Raw genomic sequence first — 27,157 nt, forward strand, 5'->3', positions numbered from 1 at the left:
GGCTACACAGAGTTTCAGCTTCGTTTTTCTTACCAGATTTTCAGTTGGAGTTAAAAATGAGTGTCAGTGAAAATATAAAAAAATTCAGTTTGTTTTATTTTATTTTATTCTCAGATGTTTAAAGATTATTAGTAATCCTGGCGCTACAGTCCCTTAAGGACCCAGACCGACCAGTCGGCTCCTGGTCTCTACATGTCGAAGCAGAGGTGGACGATCATCCAACCATAATGGAGGTATCGTGTGGTTAGCACGATGATTTCCCCTGTCATAGCTGGATGAATGGATAAATAAATAAATAAATAAATAAATAAATAAAATATAGCCGGCTTCTTCGGTGATCGCCTAATCTAAAAAATCTGTGGCCCCCCAGATCACCTGACCTACCCTCTCCGAATTTATTCTTATGGGGCTAATTAAGAACAGAGTATACAAGAATAAAGCGCGGTCACTTGATGAACTCCATTAGGAATGAAATCAGCAACATAAATTCAAATTCAAATTCAAATTTATTTACAATTTACATTTGAAATTAATACATATGTATGGATACCCGAAATGAGCATATGCTCGTGCTCGGGTACAGTCCAGTAGTCTACATAAATTTTACAGGGATCAACTAATAATGCTGATGATAGAAATAATAGTAACAATAATAATAATAATAATAATAATAATAATAATAATAATAATAATAATAGCATAATCGTGACAGAAATGATACAAAGATTGTAATACTAAAAAATTCATTAATAATAACATTAATAATAATAATGATAATAATAATAATAATAATAATAATAATAATAATAATAATAATAATAGTGATAAAACAAAAATATTTACAATAATAAAATAAATACTAAGACGGATAAAATAAAATATACTAGCGAGAGTTAACACAACCTAAATAAGCATATAATAACCGGAAAAAATGACGAACTCGAAAATCAACAGAAAAGTTTGTTGTATCGCAGACGACAGCAACCGCCGTATTGACATTGTGTTGTGCATTAATGGTAGTAGGGGGGAGCCGAAAGTATACGTAACTGCCGTTCTCTTCGAATCTTCTCGTACAATCGTGGGAAGTTAAAGCTGCAAAAACAAAATGTCTACGAGTCAAACTGTTCATTATTACCAGGATAAATACAAATAATACTGAAATATATTAATCTAGTGTCAGTTATAGATCTCCCCTTTTGTGAAAGAGGTATCATATCAAAATATTGTATGAACGGCGGGGAAAATATAAATTTCAAGAACTCTCTAGTGACAAGAGATAGTGACAAGTACAATCAAGTGTATCTGTGGCGATGCTAAGAAATCATTTATTGGAGATATACACTGTTATTAATTAAGAAAATGATCTATTTGTATTTATTACAATGTTTTATCTTATAGGTTACATGCATCAGATAAATATAATAAAAATTAGTACCATATAATGCTAGTAACACTTAGAAAATAATAATAAAATTTATCAAATATCATACAAACATTTTCATTTTATTTTTAAATTTAAGAATGTGTAACTTGCTTGGGTCTGGATTGTTTTTCAATACTGAATTGTATAGTCTTGGTCCATATAGTGAGGATACACTTTGGAGAACGTCACAGAATATGGTGCGACGAGCACAGTTGTGTATGGATGCAGGTGTAAAACATTTTCACCATTTATTCTGAGGAATCTCCCGCATTTACTCTGTAATTCAGAATAGATTGCACACGTTTGCTTATTGGTTCAGAAGTTATATAAGTCATTAAAATTGTGCAGGTCTCTCTGCATAATTAGTACTGGGGAAGAGTCTGGTCGTGAACCTTGAAATTGGCACTATCCTAGCATACGCCTGGAGGAACATGGAAAACCACTAGAATCACTAGTCAGGATAGACGGCCCCGGGATCGAACCCCGGAAGATAAGAAGGTAACAAGAAAATAATACGATTGAAAGTAGAGAAAATAAGAAAGAAGTTGAGAAAGGTTATTAAAACACAAAAGCAAAAACGATGAAGAAGTGAACAAGGAAGAATTGCACCGTACGCACACGGACAGCTATTGCCGAGATGTTCGTTGTGCTACATGTTTATTTTAGGGTGACATGTAAATTCATTGAAATTATTCTCTACTTTCCTGAATTGACGTCCATTCCATACAGCAATAAGGAATTAGAAATATCGCTCAACTGAATTATAATGAAGCTGATGTAGTGGTCGAGGGTAATTACAGTGTGTTAATCAAGTTATTAATACACGAGCGAAAGTTTTAATAACTCAGAATGTATCTGGTTGTTAGATGTAAACGAAATAAGAATTGGGGAACGTCACGCAACCAAACGAAATCATTTGCATATATTTAACAACTTTCTGTTTTATCATTTGGAGTTACGTAGGGCTTTTCCTTCTGGTATATTTTTAGTTTTACTTTCAGGTTATCGCTCAAGCACTTTAAGTAAGCCTAGTATTTATAGGTCGCACACTAATGAGTGGAAAACTACGTCTTTATTTGTTAAGGGGAGAGGATGGTATTTTTTTAACTTTTTTCCTATTTGGTGTAAAATATAAATTTTTTGTATGTAGAGAGTTCATAGCTGTGGCAACTCAACCAAATAAAAATATTTTGAAAAAAAAAATATTTGGGGGCCCAAATTTGAAAAAAAATATATACCCAATGCAGGATTGTACTAAAACCGATATACCTGAACCGTTCTTAAAGATAGATTCAAACAGTTTTTGCAATGTATTTGTAAAAGCATGTTCTACAAACTGTCTGTAACAGAATTTTGATATTAGTCCCTATGTTTGTAAAATAAACAATTGAAATTTAATAACAATTTTCTGATTTACTTTGTTGCAAACAAACGGACGTATTTTTTTAATGAAATCAATTAACAAAATTCTGTTACAGAGAAAAGTTTCCTAATAGTCTAATGAATGTATGTTCTAAATTTCATGCATGTATGTTTAATAGTTCAGAAATTACATCCATTTTTGTCTGGCAATGTAGCAAAAAAAAAAAAAAAATGAAGTTACTGGAAACCGATAAAAGCGGGCGTGTGATTTAAAAATCCAGAGCGCAGGAAGTTTAAAAATGACGTCTCAACATCCGGTAAGAGCACAAATACCCACAAAATGTTATGCAATGCATTCCACACATATCAAAGGATATTTTAAAGAAAAAAAATTTTTTTTTTTTTTTGAAAATTTGGTTTACCGGAAACAACAATAAAAGGGGCGTGTGATTTAAAAATCCATAGCGCAGGAAGTTTAAAAATGGAGACTCAACATCCGATAAGGGCACAAATACCCACAAAATGTTATGCTATGTATTCCACACATATCAGAGTATTTCAAAGAATTTTTTTTAATTTACTCATTTTTCACCAAAAAATACCATCTTCTCCCCTTAATTACAAGCGTTGTGCTCTTGGAACTGCTGGAGCTTTCATCGAGAGGCATTCTGAGAAAAATGCAAGTTACCGATGTCATAGATCTAATACGGAAATTTGAAGAAACTGCTTCTGTGTGCAATAAAGCAAATGACCAATCTAGAAAACTTGATGAAACTTCGCAGATTGAAATACTAGGTCATTTAATTAATGAACCCACCACCTCCATATCAAAAGTAGCTGCTGTAACAAACAGTTCTGTTAGTTCTATACATAAAGTGCTGAAAATGAACAAATTTTTCCCCTACAAAATACAAAGTCATCAACAGCTCAGCGAAGATGATTTTGATAGAAGAGTAGAATTTTGTGAACAGATGTCTCAGAGAATTGAAGATGGTCCAAATTTGACACAAAATATTTTCTTTAGTGAGGAAACGACTTTTTTATTAAATGGGTTTGTCAACAAACACAATTTTAAGTACTGTAACATTGAAAATCCTCATGTATTTCGTGGAGATAACACTCAGTTTCTTCAGAAGATCAATGTGTGGGCTGGAAGTTTTGGGGAAGATATTGTTAGACCGATTTTAATGAAGGAAACCTGATTGGAGAATTGTATCTGAACATATTAGAAAATGTAATTGATCCACTTATCACACTGTCGCTAGAGAACAAAGTCAATGAAGGAAACCTTGTGTTGGAGCTCGGCATTGTTTTTCATTGGTCAGATTTATTAGTGTTGTCCAAGTAACATACATTTAAATAATTCTTCATTGTTCTATATACACTTTTAACACTTACACATAGATAGTAAGTGACTTAACTAATGTTAAATGTCAACAAATCTGAGAAATTTCTAGATCTTATGGGAGACAAAATCTTAATAGACCCTATCAATTATTATTTATAGGTAATTTAACGACGCTTTATCAACAGGTTAGGTTATTTAGCGTCTGAATGAGATGAAGGTGATAATGCCAGTGAAATGAATCCGAGGTCCAGCACCGAAAGTTACCCAGCATTTGCTCATATTGGTTTGAGGGAAAACCCCTGAAAAAATCTCAACCAGGTAACTTGCCCCGACCAGGAATCGAACCCGGGCCACCTGGTTTCGAGGCCAGACGCGCAAGCCGTTACTCCACAGGTTTGGACGACCCTATCAATAGACTAAACTCTTTCAGTGGAATGTTTATCGTCTGTAAAAACTTTAAAATAAGTTTATCACGACGTAAAACCACCATTACGACTAACTGGCACAGTTTTTAAAAGTCATAGCTGAGGTATTTATCACAGAGTACAAATGATTAACGGTTGTAGACAACGAAAGCAACTTAGTCATACTTTTACGGGGAATGTGATGTTTAATATTTTATCAGTTCTTACGTATTTATGGGCTTGTTTTCAAAATTTACTTCAACATAAGCTTATCACGATACGAAGCCGTAATTAATGTTAACATACACAGTATTTGAAGTCCACACTATAGTGTTTATCATGAAGTACAAATGATTAACGATTTTAGATAGTGAAAACAACACATTCGTATTTTTATCGGAAATGGGGTTTTTAACGTTTCACTAGTTTTTATTTATGGACTTATTTTTTAAATTTCATTCATTCATTCATAATGTTCTGCCCAAGGGCAGATCTTTCACTGCAAACCCAGCATTCTCCAGTATTTTCTATTTTCTGCCTTCCTCTTAGTCTTCGCATATGATCCATATATCTTAATGTTGTCTCTATCTTCTGATATCTTCTTCTGCCCCGAAATCTTCTCCCGTTCATCATTCCTTCCAGTGCATCTTTCAGTAAGTAGTTTCTTCTCAGCCAGTGACCCAGCCAATTCCTCTTCCTGATCAGTTTCAGCATCATTCTTTCTTCACCCACTGTTTTCAACACAGCTTCGTTTCTTATTCTGTCTGTCCATTTCACACGCTCCATCCTCCATATTCACATTTCAAATACTTCTACAGTAGTCGCTTCTCTTTACTTTTTCGCAATGTCCATGTTTCTACCCTATACAATGCTACACTCCACACAAAGCACTTCACTAGTCTCTTCCTTAGTTCTTTCTTCAGAGGTGCGCAGAAGATGCTCCTTTTTTAATTAAAAGTTTCCTTGGCCATTGATATTCTCCTTTTGACTTCTTGGCAGCAGCTCATGTTACTGCTTATAGTACATCCCAAGTATTTGAAGCTGTCCACTTGCTCTACTGCCTCATTTAGAATTCGCAAGTTTACCTTGTCTACTTTTCTTCCTATGACCATGGTCTTCGTCTTGTTGGCATTTATCTTCATTCCTTACTGCTCACAGCTGTCATTTAGCTCCAGTAGCATATCCATTAATTTCGTCTCCTCTTCTGCTAACAACGCCATATCATCAGCAAATCTTATGAACTTTATTCTTCTTACTCCTACTATCACTCCTCCCATGTTCTGAAAACAGTTCTTCATTAAATCCCCCAAGTAGATATTGAACAGAGTAAATGATAAAAGGCATCCTTGACGTACTCTTTTCCCTATTTCGCTGCCTTCTGACATTTCTTCTCCTATCCTCACTTTGACTCGTTGATTCATATAAATGTTACTGAACAACCTACTCTCTTTCCAATCCAAGCCAGTTTTCTTTAGAATCCCCATCAGTTTATTCCAATCCACTCTGTCAAACGCCTTTTATAAATCCACAAATACTATATACACTTCTTTATTCTTCTCTGGGTGTCTTTGGCCGCTAATATTGTTCGTAACAGTCCAATTGCATCTCTTCTAACTTTTCCCTTCCTGAAGCCAAACTGCTCTTTTTCCAACTATCCTTTCATCTTAGAATATAAACGTCGATTCAGTATACGCAGAAGAATCTTCGCCGAGTGTGATATCAGGCTGATAATCCTGAACTCGTTGCATTTATTGGCATTATTTTTCTTCGGTATTGGAAGCAACACTGTCTCCGTAAAATCTTCCGATCAGTCACCTTTCGCATGTATTTCGTAATAATTGCACATATTCTGTAGCGTATGGCATAGCTTTCCGGCCACAAATAATAAGCAGAGAGAAGATTGTTATGACTACAGTTGCCAAAAATAACCTACAAAATAAAGTTCATATGGTTATATTAACATTTCTTTCCGGAACATATTTCTACAATGTTTTTGTTCGAAATTTTGTAGTCAATTTGTCCACGGGGAACAGTGTTGGAGGAGGAGGAGGAAATGGGTTAGTTTACGACGCTTTATCAACATCTTAGGTTATTTAGCGTCTGAATGAAATGAAGGTGATAATGCCGGTGAAATGAGTCCGGGGTCCAGCACCGAAAGTTACCAAGCATTTGCTCGTATTGGATTGAGGGAAAACCCCGGAAAAAACCTCAACTAGGTAACTTGCCCCGACCGGGATTCGAACCCGGGCCACCAACAGTGTTGGATCAAAAGGAAATATGTTTACCAGAGGTTTCGACATTTCAACACAGTACCCAGCCACATTTACTACCCGATAAGGATTAAGGAAGCTTCGAAATTATGGACTGAGTCGTGAAACAAATTTTACAACTTTTGTTCGCCGAATACTTCGTGCGCTCTTGTTTGTCTTGACGCGCCTTTAGTGCTTCGGTGCAAACCTTATTTTTGTTAGTGTCATACTTTATTGTTGAATATTTTAATTTTATTTATTACATTGGTCTTTCTCTTAATGAAATTTCAAGTGTGTTTGAACACTTCTCGCTTTTACCAGCCCATGGGTCTCTTATAGAAGTGCCTCTTGACTATTTTTTTACTTGGTTATTTAACGACGCTGTATCAACTACGGGGTTATTTAGCGTCGATGGAATTGATGATAGCGAGATGATATTTGGCGAGATAAGGCCGAGGGTTCGCCATAGATTACCTGATATTTGCCTTATAGTTGGGAAAACCTCGGCTAAAACCCAACCAGGTAATCAGCCCAAACGGGAATCGAATCCGCGCCCGAGCACAACTCCGGATAGGCAGGCAAGTTCCTTAGCCGCCTAAGCTACGCCGGTGGCTCTTTTGGCTATATAAAATGACACGTGAGATACGTTAGAAGGGAAAGGCTGGGGGATCAGAAACAAAATTTGTTTCGGTTTATTTAATTTACCGACTCGGAAGTTCATCCCAGACTAAAAACTTATTTTCCCCCTCCATAGCCATTGGTGATATAACCACTGGGATTAATAAGGTCACAGAACAAGTCTTGCCTCCTCTACTATACTTTGCATACTTTAATTCTACATATGGATGAATATTCTGGGGTAAGTAATTTGAAACCAAACATATTTTTCTTTTACAAAAGAAATCTTTGAGAATAATGACTGGTGTGTATAAGTGGGTAAAACGATTTTCCACAACTTCGAAATGCTGAGCTTACCTTATGATTACATTCTATCTCTGATGATGTTTTATATAAAAAATCAAGATACATTTAGTATTAATAAGACATTAATAACTTTGATACAGAACATAAATCAGATTTCCATCTACCTCCTATTAGTCTCAGCTGTTTATGTATGGTAGTCTTCAATTGTTTATGAAAATATTTGGGGCTAAGAGGGTTGAAGTTACAGAAGAATGGAGAAAGCCACACAACGCAGAACTGCACGCATTGTATTCTTCACCTGACATATTTAGGAACATTAAATCCAGACGTTTGAGATGGGCAGGGCATATAACACGTATGGGTGAATCTAGAAACGCTTGTAGAGTGTTAGTTGGGAGACTGAGGGAAAAAGACCTTTGCGGGGTAGAGACGTAGATGGGAGGGTAATATTAAAATGGAGTTGAGGGATGTGGGACATGATGGTGAGGACTGAAATAATCTTGCTCAGGATAGGGACTGATGGTGGGCTTATGTGAGGGCGGCAATGAACCTGCGGGTTCTCTAAAAGTAATTTGTACGAGTAAGTAAGTCTTCAATGCACTGGTTAAGTATTTTAAAGCTTTGAGAATCCGAGAAGGAAGGTTTAGAACATAATTAACAAAATTAGTTCATACTTACACGAGTATGTTCTAGTCAACTGATGAATTGCTTATGCTTATAAATTGAATTAATGTGCTTGCTATGTATTGTAGGGTTGCTAAAAGGTAGTGATGTGCATTCCATCTACAACCTCTCCTACCCAAATCCCATCCTCACCTTCACGTGGTGCAACCCGTTTTGAACGAACGAGGCTCTGGGGACCGAGTATCAGCGGTATAACTGAAATGTCATATGCAGAGGAAATGCTGCATAGGTGGGAACCCCACCAATTGTACCTCTCTGGGCTAGCAACCCGTTGAGCGTCATTTTCACATTGCTTTCAAGTCTCAACAGAAGCCTCGGATGACAAAGATGGATTATAACGATGACTACACAGGCAAGAACAAGGACAAGACATGGAAAAAAGAAAATATTTTAAAATTTGGAACTTTGAATGCACAGGGCATTTCATACAAAGAAGAAAAATTAGATGATATTTTAACCAAAAAGAATATTTCAATAGCAGTACTTTCGAAAACTAAAAAAGAAATTGAAAGAATCTAAAGAAACTGCAAACTACCTTCAGTTCTATTCTGGTGCTGACAGCAAGAATAGGGCCAGAGCTGGAATCATGATAATGATACATAAACGCTTCAGGCATGTTGTAGATCATTATTATTACTGGAATGAACGAATGATTCAATTACGATTAAAATTGCAGAGAGGTTATCTCACAGTTATTGGAATCTATGCTCCAGTAGAAGGGAAAGAAGAAGAAAATGAAGAATTTTATACTAACTTACAAAAAATTGTCAGTAAAGTTAACAAATCAGATTTGCTTTTAATCATAGGAGATTTTAATGCTAGAGTAGGAAATATAAAACTTGAACAATTTGTAGGTACGCATGGTGAAGAAACGTGTAATAATAATAATGGTAACAGATTAATTGATTTTGTGATGTATAATCAACTCAAAATCATGAATACAATATTCGAACATAAAGAAATTCATAAATATACATGGGAAGCCAGGAATTCAATATCTATCATCGATTATATCATATGTAATATTCGTTTATCAGACATGGTTATGGACGCCCGAGTTTTTAGAAGCCAGGAATTAGAAACGGATCATTATCTACTAATTAGCCCAGTACGTTTAAAACCAAGATGGTTGAGAAAGAAAAAGCATATGAAAAATGATAATTTACTCTTCAAAGTCAGTTTACTTAGAGATTTTAGTATTGCTAATCTGTACCGAAATAGAATGGATATTCTTGTAGATCAATTACCCCTCCTTGATAATGTTGAAGATGAATGGTTAAATATGAAACAAATTTTAACACAAGCCGCGAAAGAAAGTTTGGGACAAAAAAAAAGGTGTGGCTTAGAAAGAAAGGATTGCGACAGTGGGATGATGATATAAGCAAGATAATTGCAGATAAAAAAAGACAAGCATACAATAAGTATATCTCAACCAAGAAAGAAGAAGATCAAATTGATTATCGTAAGAAACGGGCAATCGCAAAGAGAGAAGTTCGAAAAAAAACATAGACAGATCTGGATAAACTTTGTGGCATACTTAGAAAATGATATTACTCGGCCTCAACCACAGACTTATAAAATTCTTAAGAAATTAAATTGTGAAGTTAAAGATAATCTAAGAATAAATGTTGTTTCCCAGGACAATTGGTTACACTATTTTCAACAACTATGGTCTACATCAACACAAGCTCTCACGCTTCCATTTTCTGCTAATCCTTTAATTGAGTTAATTTCTATGGATGAACTACAAGTGGGCTTGGCTAAATTGAAAAACAATAAATCTCCAGGAGAAGATTTAATAAATAGTGAATTATTCAAATGTGCTAGCCATAAATTTCTACAAAGATTTTTTAGATTTTTGAATTTGATATGGGAAGGACAAGGAATTCCAGAAAGTTGGACTAAATCTATTGTAATCCCTATACATAAAAGAGGAGATTTGAAAATTACGGATAATTATAGAGAAATAAGTTTATTGAACGCAGGATATAAAATTTATACAAATATTTTGAAAAACAAACTCTATGAGCATTACGACAATATTATCAGTGAAGAACAAAATGGTTTTCTTCGAGGAAGATCCTGTTGTGATGGATATTTTGCATTGAAATTACTGGTTGAGAAACATAGAGAATTTAATCTAGAAACGCATATGGCATTCATTGACTTTAAAAAAGCTTTTGATAAAGTTAATCGGAATAAATTACTTCAGATTTTGGCAGATGATCAAGTACCTCAACAGATTATACAAAATATTTACAACATATATAAAACAACCATCTAGCAATTCGAAGCAACAATAGACTTTAACAATGGCGACCCATTTATAGTGGAGTACGACAAGGCTGTGGTCTTTCACCACTTCTGTTCATTATATATAAACAGAATCGTTCAAGATTGGCGACAGACACGCCATGGATTTATTTCAATTAATCGAAATTTGCAGCTTGATGCTTTACTTTTCGCTGATGATCTAGTTCTCATAGCATCAACTGAAGATGATTTACAATATTCAGTACACAATTTAAATATGGTCAGTGAAAAATATAACATGGAAATTAATATTGAAAAAACGAAAATCATGTCATTTTGTGGGAAATTCCCTGTACCAAGTAAAATCTGCTTGAATAATAAAATAATAAAAAGAGTAAATACCTTCACTTACCTTGGCTATACACTATCACCTTATGATAAAGTAGATATTTCTGAAAAAAAAATGTAAATATAATAAAACAATGGGGATCATTAATAAAACCATGAAACCTTCACTAGTACAAAGACACACAAGACTAGGCTTGTATAAAACCTTAGCACAGCCAGTATTAAGCTATGGTAGTGAAGCGTGGACTGTGAAGAATAAAAATTTCAGTAGAATAACAGCAAGTGAGATGAGGTTCATGAGAGCAACAGCTAGATATACTCGCTGGGACTATAAAAAAAAGAGGACATAATCCAAGAACTTCAAATAGAACCCATTATGCACTTCATCAGCAAATATCAACTTCAGTGGAAGGGTCATCTGGAAAGAATGGATCGATGCAGAATTCCAAAAGCACTGTTTCATTACCATCCGCATGGCAAGAGATCTCTATGTCGTCCGAAGAAGAGATGGACTGAAAATACTTTTAGGAAGACGACGACGACGCTCTGTATTGTATATTTTTGTACAACTTTTGGCTTGTTCCATTTCTGAAAATTGTAATGCACAACAAATGAAATGAAATGACTAATATGTAGTCAAGAAAGCTGACAAAGTGTTTTAATTTTAATTTGTTTTTCGAAAAATGTCTGATGAACTATGCCTAAACCCTCAGTGTGTCTGAATCTGCTCTATAAACCCTACCACTTGATAAGTCAACCAGTCGATCAAAGGACATTATGGAGCATATTGACTCCATGTGGATTCCACTTGATAAGGGTTTCATAAAATGTATCAAGTTTTCTTTTAGCAATCTCCCCCTAGTGAAAGAGACGTTGGGTAGGACAAAGTGTATTAATTATTTTTTTATTTTTATTTTTTTCGCAAAATGTCTGATGAACCATATGTAAGTCTTGGGTGTGTCGGAATCTGCTCAACAAACACTTGATATGGGTTTCATAAAATGTATCTACTTTTCCTTTAGCAATCTCTTTGTGACATGAGATTTGAAAGAGACGTTGAGTAGGAATCTCCTGTAAGTGTCCTAGTGTACTCACTCATTTCGCACTTCATCATGTCCTTCGTGCTCTTGTACCCATCCTTGCACTTGCACATGCTCTTGCTGCATTCGACGTTCGCTCCAAGGCTCTTGCAATCATCCATTGACATACATTTAGAGCCGATTTTTTTCATCATGGCACCTGAAACAAAGAAATGTCTGTAAAATTTGTTAAATAATAAAAAAGCTATATTTCCCTATAATTCTGCTTAATATAATTTATGATGTCATCTCATTTTTGATTAGGCTCTAGTAGCTTTTTTGGGCCTTATTCAGACTTTTATTAGGTATCCACTTTTTTCTGTTCTTGAGGAGCTATTAGGATGTTTTGGCCTTAATTTTGACAAACGCTAAATTCTTCCACGTGGAAGGCTCCCCCTGACTATGTGGTCAGCACTATGTAGAGCCAACATGGAAACGTCACAGGACAGGTACAACATCCTCCGGTCAAATACTCCCATAAGAAAAAATCTGGAGATGTCAAATCGGGTGAACGCGAAGGCCATGTAATATCACTAGATCGGGAAATGATGCATCGAGGGAAGAACCTCTACCAAGTCTCTGAAACAGAGGATGTTTTCCTATATATCATAAGATATTAAAGTTCGGAGAACAAAATTTGGCATGAAATTGACATTGGTGAGAAGTTATGTTTTCGTGTCATGACGAGATTCCAGAAGCATTGTAAGTGGAGGAGGGCGACTGAAGTATGTGTTTCCAAGTAACTCCTGTCTATGCAAATATACAAAATTCTAAAGTATAAATACGGTATTTTTAGAAGGTTATTTTACGACGCTGTATCAACATCTCAGGTTATTTAGCGTCTGAATGAGATGAAGGTGATAATGCCGGTAAAATGAGTCCAGGGTCCAGCACCGAAAGTTACCCAGCATTTGCTCAAATGGGGTTGAGGGAAAACCCCGGAAAAACCTCAACCAGATAACTTGCCCCGACCGGAATTCGAACCCGGGCCACCTGGTTTCGCGGCAAAACGCGCTAACCGTTACTCCACAGGTGTGGACTAAATACGCTATTAGATTGATTAAATTAATATTTGATGTACTACATAAAGTTTTATCATTCTTTAACAATAGATAGCTGAAAATGCCCTACCTTATAGAATGGCTGAGATGTTATACTACTATTTGTGACAGCTACTGCACAGTTTAAAGTGAAGAATCATAAAGTTCACACTTTTAATACTCCTACATCAGAGAGGGACAGTTTTCACCCCTGTCCCAAGCTGTAGTAAACGCAAATTACATTGGAAGACAGTACGCGCTTCTCCTCCCAAGGAAGAAATTCACGGTCAAGATTTTTATTATGCTAAGGTGAGTTTAAATCCGCGAACATCGGATTCAGTGGAAAGAGCGGTAACCATTCTACCACCGATAACTACCCTATTATAAAATCGGTGTCTCGCTGTTGAAGTGAGCCGGAGAGATCTTGGATGTAGAAGTTCGTTTGTCAGTGAGGATGGTTCTGGTTGAAAATGGCAAAGGAAACATTTTTAATTTGTTTAAATTATTGAAAGAATGAATGAATGAAATCAATAAATGGTTTACAGAGAATAGATTATGCTTAAAAACCAACAGTATCAGGATTCACTTTTTGAGTCGATGTATACGGCTGCGGTGATACGTCTCGCCGTTCTACAGCCACAAAGTCCGCGAAGCTAGCATGCGCCGCCGCTCTCTCGTGCTCTCTCTGCCATGTCTTGTACTTCGCAGCGGTGATCTTGGGCTTGTTTGGTTCGTCTTAGGTTTCCGCTTTCTCTTGTTGTGCTCGTCTTCACTTTTTCATTCTCTTAACATTTGACTTTCGAGACATTTTTAAATTTCACAAATGTTCATGACTTTTTAAAAATTGGGGGTCCAATTTACCCTGGATCATTTCTTTTTTTTTGCGTTTATTTAGTGGATCACTCGGCTCCTCAAACGTCTGGATCGCTTCGGATCTCACGGAATTTTAACCATATAGTGACCGCTGGAATGCAGTTTTCGAGGTATATTTCGCTCAAGATCCGACCAGTTTCGTGTGTATGTTTACGGTTATGTAACTCCTTTGTCTATACGGTGATATAATTTTTGTTTTGCTATGTTTGTGCGTTCAAAAGTTATAAGCAGACTTAGGGTCCGAGACAACTTAAGAATGAAGTGAAGTTAACAGTGCAGCGGAGTATAGATGGAGTGAGGTGGCGCGGTGAGTTTTGTTTACTTGTGCGTTAGAGTACAATCCGGTTCGTGATCAGAGTTACAATATTCTTCCGTCTCTCCCTACGAAACGAACTCAGGCCTTCACAGTGCATTTTCAATATATAGTGAACAGTTTTTTTTTCGAACTAGTTGCAAGTATGTACTAAATGGTTGTTCATTGTAACACTAACTACTTCAATGTCGCCGAGGGATATGAAAACTTGTGAGAAGTGTAGCCTATCCTACTTCATTTTCCACCGTCACTAGATTGTAATATTAACAGTAGCCTAGAATATAACGAAGCACATTGACGTTGTCTACTATCTTAAAGGGGGAAAAATTTTTCTCATGAAATTTCGGCCAATGTATAGGACCGGTGCTCACCCAGCATCGTGATGCATTTGGGGAGCTACGATAGGTAGCGAAAATCCGGTTTCGTAAACCAGCTATAACGGCTGGGGGGATCATCGTGCTAACCACACGATAACTCCATTCTGGTTGGATGACCGTCCACCTCTGCTTCGGCATGTGGACGTGAGGCCAGCAGCCGGCTGGTGAAGTTTATCTCCAATTATTGATATTGGCTCCTTATGACCACCTATAGGAATTTATCTTGGCCCTGCAAAGGGCTATAGCGCCATGAATTTACTTTACTTTACTATGTTCAAAGAACTCTGTAGTCAAGTTGTGCGTACATTGATTGCTAAAGTGTCCCGAATCCTAAGCCTGGTTATAAGTGAGTCTAATGTAATACTTTTCTTGGATATCGTTACCGAGCGGTTGACGACCTACCGTACCGAATACATTACTAGTTCAATGTCAAAATATCGATACTTCCTTTCAATGTCGCTTACTGGTCGTGACGTCACTATATTCGCAACATGTTCGCAATTTCGTGAGAGGAAGTTTAAAGCCTACGGGGGGCGGCGACTCCTGGTCATGCAATCAGAATGGGGTGGCTTCCACCTCTATGTCAAAGACGAAAGCACTCCCTTCACCATTGAAAAAGCACTTGAGTTTTGTGTGTTATGTAATCAATCAAGACTGGAACGCTTTAGCAGTTAGTTTCGTACTTCATTTGTCTTGTTTCTCTGACGTTTGCGTTTCATTTCAAATAAATAGTTACGAAATTTAGCATTAAAGGATAAAGTGGTTATTGCAACAGGTAACTTCATTTTGCGGAAACAAATTCTATGAACTGACTGCTCCTTTCGTGAATGCCTATGCTAATACACAGTCAGTAAAACAGACACAAGGGACTATTTGGTTGTGTTTGTAATTTTCCTTACAAATGCAATTCTTTGTGTCTGCCCACCTACCAATCTAACCGGCTCTCTATACAGGATCAACCGTGAGTAACGTCATTAATTTCAAGGGGTTTAAGATTTTTCTAACAAATAAGTGTGATACAGTTTTGCTCGTTTTTTGCTGCATTTCCGAAAAAAAAATTGTTTTATGTGAAAAATTTCATAGCACGTTTTGAGAAAGTCATTGATTTAATTCCCGATTTACTCAGGCAATTTAAGAGAACAGTGTATTATGATAATAAATGATTGGAAGAATTTTAGTTTTGTCCTTTAAAAGTGCAGAAATTTGATCCGATCAAATGTAACATTGAAAAATTCCTTTCCAGAACGACATCACCAAGACAACGACTTTGTTTCTAATTGTTCTGGTAGTCATGTTAGACACTTTTCTGTAACATGGCCAGCAAGATCGCCAGATATTATTAACCCAGCAGGTTGTTGGTTGTGAGAGCTATCTGAAAAAAAGGGTGTTCTTGAGCAAATCTACGACAATTGATGAGTTGAGGCGCTGTTATTTGTACAAGAAGAAATGGTGATTACTAGACAGCGGAAAAAAGTCATTCGGATGTGAGGGTAACTACAATGCAACTAATTTGTCTCGTCAGAGGATTGTTGCTTACGTAAGCACAGCAGGTACACTAGAGGCGCGTGCAGGTGCAGGCCGGGGGAAATGTAAATTGACACTCGGAATAATCACTGAATATTGGTTGTACGTTGATACAACTATTATAATGACATATTTTGTGTACTTTTCTATAAACCCTTTAAAGTGAGGATTGTTCAACGTTTTGAATGAAATATTACAACTTATCATCATTCGACACAAATCCTGGCTAAGGTCATATATCATATTTGAGGCGGAATTTGAACTCGAACCCTTATTTTCTTCTAACATAGAGCAACATTTTTCATTGTACCGTCCGCAGAGAGCACCACGCGAACACCGAAAACAACTGCCACTCTGCGTTCTCTTCCGTATGTGAACAGAGAATATTGAGATACGTAAACATATTATTCATTTGTGTTCAGTGAAGTGATCATAATGCCGAAGACAGATGTTAAAAAGCATAGGGTGTATTCTTTAATACAAGAATATGGTGTCGACATTTTTAGTAGTGATATTGGTGAAACAATTAAGTGTCGGTTATATATGTGTGCATTAAAAAAGATAACAAAACAATCAATAGAACGTCATTGTTTCGGTGGTGCTCTCTGCGGACGGTACCGTGTTGTACCTACTTGGGATGCATGCACACCTCAAGCCATAGTCTATGCGTACAGTACTTGTAAACCGTAAACATGACTTTTATTTGACTTTTTTCCGCTGTCTAGTGATCACATACGTTTACGATGAAGTTATGGCAATGAATTATAACATGGAAAATCTCATTTCTTGTGTAATAAGTCAGTGACAATTTTTTTATTGGGTTATTTTACGACGCTGTATCAACATCTAGGTTATTTAGCGTCTGAATGATATGAAGGTGATAATGCCGGTGAAATGAGTCCGGGGTCCAGCACCGAAAGATACCCAGCATTTGCTCGTATTGGGTTGAGGGAAAACCCCGGAAAAAACCTCAACCAGGTAACTTGCCCCGACCGGAATTCGAACCCGGGCCACCTGGTTTCGCGGCCAGACGCGCTGATCGTTACTCCACAGGTATGGACGACAATTTTTTTTTAATTTTGTGTAGAAAATGAAGAAAATATGAGCAATTAAATTCACCTCTTACTTAATAAAAACCCTATTTATTATTATTATTATTATTATTATTATTATTATTATTATTATTATTATTATTATTATTATTGTAGTTATTGTGTTCTTGAGCTCCCAAAATACTTTATATCCGTTTACTTTTAATATATTGCATGAACGAATATAGTGAATGAAACGAAGAAACTACTGAATGAAATGATTAAATTCGTAAATGAAGTAGACAAGCTAGCTAATGAAATGAATAAACTAGCTAATCTAATCAAGTAGGTAGCAAAATAGATGTACTCGTATGTATATATTTATTCACACTGCAAAAATAGGTATATGCCCGGTGGCAGTGGTAATTAATTACACTTAATAATGACAATAATAAACACAACTAATAAAAATACAATTAATAATAAATTAATAATAACAACAATAACAATAATGAGCATCCTAACTTAAATGAAGCACGATCACTTAAAATAACATTTAAAGTAAATCTAATTTGTTTAACACTAAATTTGAACTAAAACCCACGAGTATGATATGTTCATACCTGCACAAGTACCTTTCAGCACTACACTTCTTTCGCTGTCAACTCACTCACTGCACTGGGACTACGACACATTTCACTGATACTATCCTGATTTCACTACACTTCAAAAACATTTCACTGTTCAAATACTTTGCACTTCACTTACACAACACACTTCATGACACAACACACTTCACACTTCACTGATACAACACTTCAAATAACAAGATATACTGCGTGTAATATACTGCCGTCTATTAATAAAGTCCTTAAGCCTATTTTTAAATACATTTTTCGTTATTGGTAAAGTCTTTAACAAGTCTGCAGGTAAAGCATTCCAGTCCCTGATAGTACGATTGAGAAAAGAAAACTTTCCAGTGTCCGTCCTCTGTCTTCTTTCCCTCAATTTATAAGTGGTCGTTCCTTGAAGAGTAATTTGGCGGCTGCAACCTATTTCTTATTTATCTCCAGGCAGGCTCACCTCTGTATGTTTTGAACATTGCGCATAATAGAATTCGCGTTCTCCTGTCCGTGAGTGTGTCCCATTTTAATGGTGAATTATTACGACAAAGATAAGTTAATGTAGGAAATAGACAATCTGGCTAGTAACGTAATGGAAAAAGAGAATTATTAAGTCCAGGGTGTAACAAAAATGTATGTGAAAATCTTGAAGAAACATCTCATCTATAGGATGAAAATATGTTAAAAATATTAACATTGGTACGAAAACTTGTTATTTCCTTGTTAGAGCTCTTTTTGTATTTTGGTAACATTTTACGATTCACAAACTAGGTTATTTTTGTGTGGAATGAATGACACATGTCTTCGTGCTGATGGAGGACATTTTGAGCATATGTTACGAGATACTTACATTGAATCGCCACATGGGGTAAGTTGAAGTTTTGACTCCATTTTTAAGTGACAAAGCTGGAGAAAACAAGCCGTAACAAGGAAATAATGTGCCCGAATGTTCTGGTATGGAGTTGTTGTGCACTTGCACACGAAAGTTTTGGCTGCACACTACACAAAACAAACTAGCTTGTGGATCACATAATACAAACAAAACAGAAATAAACTGTAACAAGGAAAGCTTTGACATACTTATATTTGGTTACACCCTGTATAAATGAAATAAGATGACAAACAAAACGAATAAATGAGTTGAATAAATACGAGTAGATGCGAATATAACTGAATGAATAAAAATAAACGTTATTGGTTCCATTTTGAGGACACTTCAAGTGCCTCAAAATGGAGTCTAGGAGGTTTATGAGAGGCATATTGAATGTGTGTTAATAGGAAACGCTCATAAAGCTCTTGTTTCGTGTTCTTTGGCTAGAAGGACTGAGGATCACACTCAAGCAGTTCGTAAATGAGTTTGTTCCACACGCAAGTGTAATAAAAGGAATATTGCTTCGTATGTAGAGCGCCGAGGAGAGAATTCCTGAAGCTTGACTTGTAAGACTTAAGACTTCTGAAACGAAATTACAGTCAGGCGATATCGACCACTACAGAAAGGTCAAAACAGTTACACCTCGTCTCGGGCTCGGCAGGATCTTCAGCTGGGTTTCTTATTTTTTTACATGAAAGGCTACTTTGTTCACCTTCTATAGTGCCTTGCAGGGTTTGCAGAGTGATAATAGATCGGGGATGGAGAAGTTTAAGAATAATACAAGAATACAGAGTGGCTTTGGCTAGTTTACAGAGCTGACGTAATATTACTTGAAACGATATGCTGTACAGAAGTTTTACACTATACCTACAACTGTAAACAAATAAATAAGTAAATACATAAATAAATGAACATATACATAAATAAATGAATAAATGCATAAATAAATGAATAGATAAATAAATAAATAGATAAATAATAAGTATTTATTTATTTTGCTAATAATTGGAACACAAAAATAGTATACACAGATAAAACTTCAGCTCGCCCCTGAAAGAGTAGAACTAGTGGTCAGGGGCGGATTCCTGAATTTAAATTAAGAAGTATACAGTATAATACAATTTGTCTTATGTCTACTACACAATAAGAATATATAAATTAAAAATTTACAATTATTCATTATTTATAAAATCCATACATAACTTTTTAAATTTAATACTAGAACTATTAGAATTGACAAGATTAGGATAGTTAAATATAAATTCGTTATATATTCTTGGGCCTAAATTACTACAATGATTAAATACTCTAGCAGTAAATAAATAAATAAACAAATAAATATATAAATAAATAAATGTATTTATTTATTTATTTTGCTATTAATTGTACCGGTAACGTAAAATGTAGTATACACAGATTAAATTTCAGCTCACTCCTGAAAGCGTAGAACTCCCGTGCTTAGGTGCGGATTCCTGAATTTAAATTAAGAAGCATATAATACAATTTGTTTATTGTCTCCTACACAATAAGAATATATACATTTAAAATTTAAAATTTTTCATTGTTTATAAAATCCATACGTAACCTTTTAAATTTAGTACTAGAACTATTAGAATTGACAAGATTAGGATATTTAAATATAAATTTGTTATATATTCTTGGGCATAAATTACTACAAAGATTAAATACTGTAGCACTAAATAAATAAATGCACTTATTTTATTTATTTATTTACTAATAATTGTAACATAAAATATAGCATACACAGATTAAATTTTAGCTCACTCCTGAAAGAGTAGAACTCCCGTGCTTAGGGGCGGATTCTTGCATTTAAATTAAGAAATATATAATACAATTTGTTTATTGTCTACTACGCAATAAGAATATATCAATTTAAAATTTACAATTTTTCATTATTTATGAAATCCATACATAACTTTTTGAATTTAATACTAGAACTATTAGAATTGACAAAATTAGGACAGTTAAATGTAAATTTGTTATATATTCTTGGGCCTAATTACTACAATGATTACAAACTCTAGCAGTAAATAAATAAATAATTAAATAAACAAATGTATTTATTTATTTTGCTATTAATTGTAACGTGAAATATGACATGCACAGATTAAATTTCAGCTCACTCCTGAAAGCGTAGAACTCCCGTGCTTAGGTTCGGATTCCTGAATTTAAATTAAGAAGTATATAATACAATTTGTTTATTGCCTACTACACAATAAGAATATACAAATTTAAAATTTAAAATTTTCATTATTTATAAAATCCATACATAACCTTTTAAATTTAATACTAGAACTATTAGAATTAACAAGATTAGGATATTTAAATATAAATATGTTATATATTCTTGAGAATAAATTACTACAATGGTTAAATACTGTAGCAGTAAATTAATAAACAAATGTATTTATTTTATTTATTTATTTTGTAAATAATTGTAACATAAAATATAGTATACACAGATTAAATTTCAGCTCACTCCTGAAAAGGGTTGAACTCCCTTGCTTAGGGGCGGATTCCTGCATTTAAATTAAGAAGTATATAATACAATTAGTTTGTCTGCTACGCAATAAGAATATATAAATTTAAAATTTACAATTTTTCATTATTTATAAAATCCATACAAAACTTTTTAAATTTAATACTAGAACTATTAGAATTGACAAGATTAGGATATTTAAATATAAATTTGTTATATATTCTTTGGCATAAATTACAACAATGATTAAATACTTTAACAGTAAATAAATAAATAAATAAATAAAACTGAATAAGTGTTACTTACTTACTTATGGCTTTCAAGAACCCGGAGGTTCATTGCCGCCTTCACACAAGCCCACCATCGGTTCCTACCCTGTGCAAGATTAATCCAGCCTCTACAATCATATCCCACCTCCCTCAAATCCATTTTAATATTATCCTCCAATCTAGGTCTCGGCTCTCCAAAGACCTTTGTCCCTCCGGCCTCCCAACTAACACTATATGCATTTCTGGATCCACCCATACGTGCTACATGCCCTGCCCATCTCAAACGTCTGAATTTAATGTTCCTAATTATTTCAGGTGAAGAATACAATGCGTGCAGAGTAAAGAAGTGTACAAATATATAAGTAAATAATGTTATAAGTATATAAGAATGTAAGAAAATAAATAAATAAATAAATAAATAAATAAATAAATAAATAACTAAATGACTGACCAACTAAGTAACTAAGTAATTGGGTAAGTTGGTAAATAAGTAAATCAGCAAATTTAGTAATTATATAACAAAATGTGTAAGCAAATAAGTATGTAAACAAATAAATAAGTAAATAAACAAGCAAATAAATGAGTAAATAATTAAATAAATAAGTAAATTGATGGATTAATGAATGATTGGATCGATGGATAGATGGATGGTTGGGTGGGTGGCTGGCTGGAGGCCTGAATGAATTAATATACAAAGTGAACCGTAAGTAATGTCAATAATTCCAGTGGGTGATTCTTTGAGTAAGCCTAAAGAGCAACAAAAAAGTCAAATATCATTTTGCTATATATTGAATAGTTTTCCAGAAAAACGTGCATTTTAAAATACGTGTATTACGAAAACTTCCAACGCTGCACCCTACAAGCAGCTGGGAGTTGCGTTGCTCTGAACAAACTCCTCCACCTGAGTTGTTGAAGGTCATTGCCGTCTTGCCATGCAGATTGCATTTAAACTCGTAAGAAACAATACAGCTGATATACCGTTTGATATTTGTGTTTAAACTGTGTTAAATTACGGAGAATGAACACTGCTTGTTTCAAGTTAATGAAAATCCTGGACAATTTAAAATAAACTCTACAACCTGATTTTAATTAAATGTTGAGAGAACAGAGACAATATGATACGCTTCTTTCAAACTAAATGGATAAGATTAAGAAATATTTCTACAATCCCATTTCAATTTAACATTCTAGAGATCGTGAACTGTAATGATGCATATTTCACATTATAAAAACAAAATTTTAAAACATTTAAAACTCTAAAGGAAAAAAGTAAAAGTATGATATGCTTATTTCACGTTGAAGTAACGAACAAAATTAAAATAATGATATTATGAAACAAGTGTATAATGTCATATTTGTATAACATTATAAATGAGTTTCATACGCTATTTTTTGTACAACAGTATTTAAGTTTTCTTTATTTGTAAGTATTGGAATTTATTTTCTTGAAATCCCTACTTGACATAGAGAAACTACAGAAGGCGCTGATAAGAATCGGTATTTATTTCTCTTACCTCCTTTTGCTTGATTATCCATTTGGTGACTGGGCATATCTGTAACAGAGATAATGTAAGTTAGTATAGGAATATTGGGAAGATTAACTCCGTACGTAGATGAAATTATTGGGGATCATCAGTGCGGTTTTAAGCGTATTAATAGATCGACTATTGATCAGATTTTTTTGTATTCGACAGATATTGGAGGAAAAAATGGGACTATAAGGGTATACTACATCAGTTATTCATACATTTCAAAAAAGTATTTGATTCGGTTAAGAGAGAAGTTTTATATAATATTCTTATTGAATTTGGTATTCCCAAGAAACTAGTTCGATTAATTAAAATGTGTCTCAATGAAACTTACAGCAGAGTCCGTATAGGCCAATTTCTATCTGATGCTTTTCCAATTCACTGCGGGCTAAAGCAGGGAGATGCACCATCACCTTTACGTTTTAACTTCGCTCTAGAATATACTACTAGGAAAGTTCAGGATTACAGAGGGGCTTTGGAATTGAACGGGTTACATCAGCTTCTTGTCTATGCGGATGACGTGAATATGTTAGGAGAAAATCCTCAAACGATTAGGGAAAACACGGAAATTTTACTTGAAGCAAGTAAAGCGATAGGTTTTGCAGTAAATCCCGAAAAGATAAAGTATATGGTTATGTCTCGTGACCAGAATATTGTACGAAATGGAAACAAAAATTGGAGATTTATCCTTCGAAGAGGTGGAAAAATTGAAATATTTTGGAGCAACAGTAACGCAGAATAAATATGGAAAATGCCTGTTGTTATTCCGTTGAGAAGCTTTTGTCATCTAGTCTGCTGTCAAAATATCTGAAAGGTAGAATTTATAAAACAGTTATATTACCGGTTGCTTTGTATGGTGTGAAACTTGGACTCTCACTTTGAGAGACGAACAGAGATTAAGGGTGTTTGAGAATAAGGTTGTTAGGAAAATATTTGGGGCTAAGAGGGATGAAGTTACATGAGAATGGAGAAAGTTACACAACGCAGAACTGCACGCATCGTATTCTTCATCTGACATAATTAGGAACATTAAAGTCAGACGTTTGAGATGGACAGGGCATGTAGCACGTATGGGCGAATCCAGAAATGCATATGGAGTGTTAGTTGGGAGACCAGAGGGAAAAAGACCTTTGGGGAGACCGAGACGTAGATGGGAGGATAATATTAAAATGGATTTGAGGGAGGTGGGATATGATGATAGAGACTGGATTAATCTTGCTCAGTATAGGGACCGATGGCTGTCTTATGTGAGGGCGCCAATGAACCTGCGGGTTCCTTAAAAGTCATTTGTAAATAAATATAAGAATAGACATACTGAATTTCTAAAAGTTCTAAACTAGTAGCTAGCGTAAAATTAGGACCAAATTACGAATGGACGAAAACATAATGGACTAACATTCTGCTAACCAAATGAATAGCGAGACATTCCACGACCGAGAAGAAGATGGGAACGAAATGTGTAAACGGAGATCAGAACGACAGTGTCTTCTGTTTCATGGAACAGTGATAGTGTTGATGATGGTAACAACGAATAGATTTTCTGCCATGAGGAACACCACGTGATTTGCAGGTTATCAAGATGTGGCCACTTGGCACACTTGCATAACATTTCAGGTGCGTGCCGCTAATAAAATGAATCGCACTGAAAATCTCAATTTTGTTTAATTTGCAAGTCACGACACCGCAATAAACAACTTGCGAAGGGCGATGCGATGTTGCCTTTCAAAATATGCACAACAATTTTAGCCAGCACATAGCTGGGCTGTGCAACATGTAATGCAGTGTCGTTGTTTCGCGAGGGTAAGCTTACAAGATGAGGAAACGGAATGTAATAGCAATATTTCAGTAAATTGTGGAGTTCGAATATAGACCCTTAAACACAAAGTTCGTAGGCATAGACAGCCTTTATTCCACGAATATGACACATACTCTTCATTATAAGTTATACGCGAGTCCCACAAATAATTTTCTTTATTGTGTTGGAAGTGATGTAAATCAGTACATTTTCAACATTTGTTTCTTTGATGTACTCTTTGAAATATAAAAAAGACACATTACGTAAGACTTAATGAGCCTTTTTGGGCTTATGAGCTACTGTAACGCCATTTTTAAAGCTCTGATGCAGAGGGATTTTAAAATGACACCAATCTTTGATTGCAGTTTCCCGTAACTTTAATTTTTATAATATTTTTTTCCCTTTCAAATGGCCTACGCTTTGATATGTAAAAAACATATTACAGTAAAATGTAATACGCATTTTTATGGCTTTGTCAGCTGCTGTGATTCCATTTTTAAATCTGTCTCTAAACTTAGATTGCGATTCCCGTAACTTTAATTATATTTAAATTCTTCCCCTTAAAATACTCGTTGATAGCCTTTGTGAGAAATACACAAATAAAATTTAATGAGCCTTTTCATCCTTGTGACGCCATTTTTAAATCTGTCTCTAAACTTAGATTGCGATTCCCGTAACTTTAATTATTTTTAAATTTTCCCCTTAAAATACACGTTGATTTGTGAGAAATACACGAATAAAATTTAATGCGTCTTTTCATCCTTGTGACGCCATTTTTAAATCTGTCTCTAAATTTAGATTGCGATTCCCATAACTTTAATTATTTTTTAAAATGTTTCCCTTAAAATATACTCGTTGGTAATATGTGAGATATACACGAATAAAATTTAATGCGCTTTTTTTTTTCCTTGTGACTCTATTTTTGAATCTGTCTCTAAACTTAGATTGCGATTTCCGTAACTTTAATTATTTTTAAATTTTCCCCTTAAAGTACTCGTTGATATGTGAGAAATACACGAATAAAATTTAATGAGCCTTTTCATCCTTGTGACGCCATTTTTAAATCTGTCTCTAAACTTAGATTGCGATTCCCGTAACTTTAATTATTTTTAAATTTTCCCCTTAAAATACTCGTTGATATGTGAGAAATACACGAATAAAATTTAATGCGTCTTTTCATCCTTTTGACGCCATTTTTAAATCTGTCTCTAAATTTAGATTGCGATTCCCATAACTTTAATTATTTTTTAAAATTTTCCCCTTAAAATATACTCGTTGGTAATATGTGAGATATACACGAATAAAATGTAATGCGCCTTTTCATCCTTGTGACGCAATTTTTAAATCTGTCTCTAAACTTAGATTGCGATTCCCATAACTTTAGTTATTTTTTAATTTTTCCCCTTAGAATACTCGTTGATAGCCTTTGTGAGAAATACACGAATAAAATGTAATGCGCCTTTTCATCCTTGTGACGCAATTTTAAATTTGTCTCTAAACTTAGATTGCGATTCCCGTAACTTTAATTATTTTAAAAATTTTCCCCATAAAATACTCGTTGATAGCCTTTGTGAGAAATACACGAATCAAATTTAATACGCCTTTTTCATCCTTGTGACGCAATTTTTAAAACTGTCTCTAAACTTAGATTGCGATTCCCATAACTTTAGTTTTTTTTTTCTTTTAATTTTTTCCCCTTAAAATACTCGTTGGTAATATGTGAGAAATACAGGAATAAAATTTAGTGCGCCTTTTTTTTCTTGTGACGCCATTTTTTAATCTGTCTCTAAACTTAGATTGCGATTCCCATAACTTAAGTTATTTTTTAAATATTTCCCGTTAAAATACTCGTTGATAACCTTTGTGAGAAATACACAAACAAAATTTAATACGCCTTTTCGTCCTTGTGACACCATTTTTAAATCTGTCTCTAAATTTAGATTGCGATTCCCATAACTTTAGTTATTTTTTTAATTTTCCTTCTTAAAATACACGTTTGTAATATGTGTGAGAAATACACGAATAAAATTTAATGCGCCTTTTTTCCCTTGTGACGTCATTTTTAAATCTGTCATAAACTTAATTTACGAATCCCATAACTTTAGTTATTTTTTAATTTTTTCCCTTAAAATACTCGTTGGTATGTGAAAAATACTGGAATAAAATTTAATGCGCCTTTTCATCCTTTTGAGGTTCTGTGATGGCATTTTTAAAACTCTAGTGCAGACTGATTTTAAAGTGACACCTTTGATTGCAATTTCCCGTAACTTTTATTTTTTATTTTTTTTTTTTTCAATTTTCTCTCTCTTTAAAATGCTCTTTGATATGTGAAAAGTAT

General features: G+C 34.6%; 1 protein-coding gene across 1 annotated transcript in view; it reads right to left on the minus strand.

The window, feature by feature from the left end:
* Window positions 1-27,157, minus strand: part of LOC138703046 (uncharacterized) — a 36,414-nt gene that overhangs the window by 4,299 nt on the left and 4,958 nt on the right. Inside the window, exons 2-3 of the mRNA XM_069830582.1 lie at window positions 23,010-23,048; window positions 12,091-12,234 (exon numbers count right to left, since the gene is read on the minus strand). Of these exons, the coding sequence (XP_069686683.1) occupies window positions 12,091-12,234; window positions 23,010-23,048 (183 nt within the window). The remainder of the gene's footprint in view (window positions 1-12,090; window positions 12,235-23,009; window positions 23,049-27,157) is intronic.

The sequence above is a fragment of the Periplaneta americana genome, chromosome 7, assembly GCF_040183065.1.
Source record: "Periplaneta americana isolate PAMFEO1 chromosome 7, P.americana_PAMFEO1_priV1, whole genome shotgun sequence".
NCBI lineage: Eukaryota > Metazoa > Arthropoda > Insecta > Blattodea > Blattidae > Periplaneta > Periplaneta americana.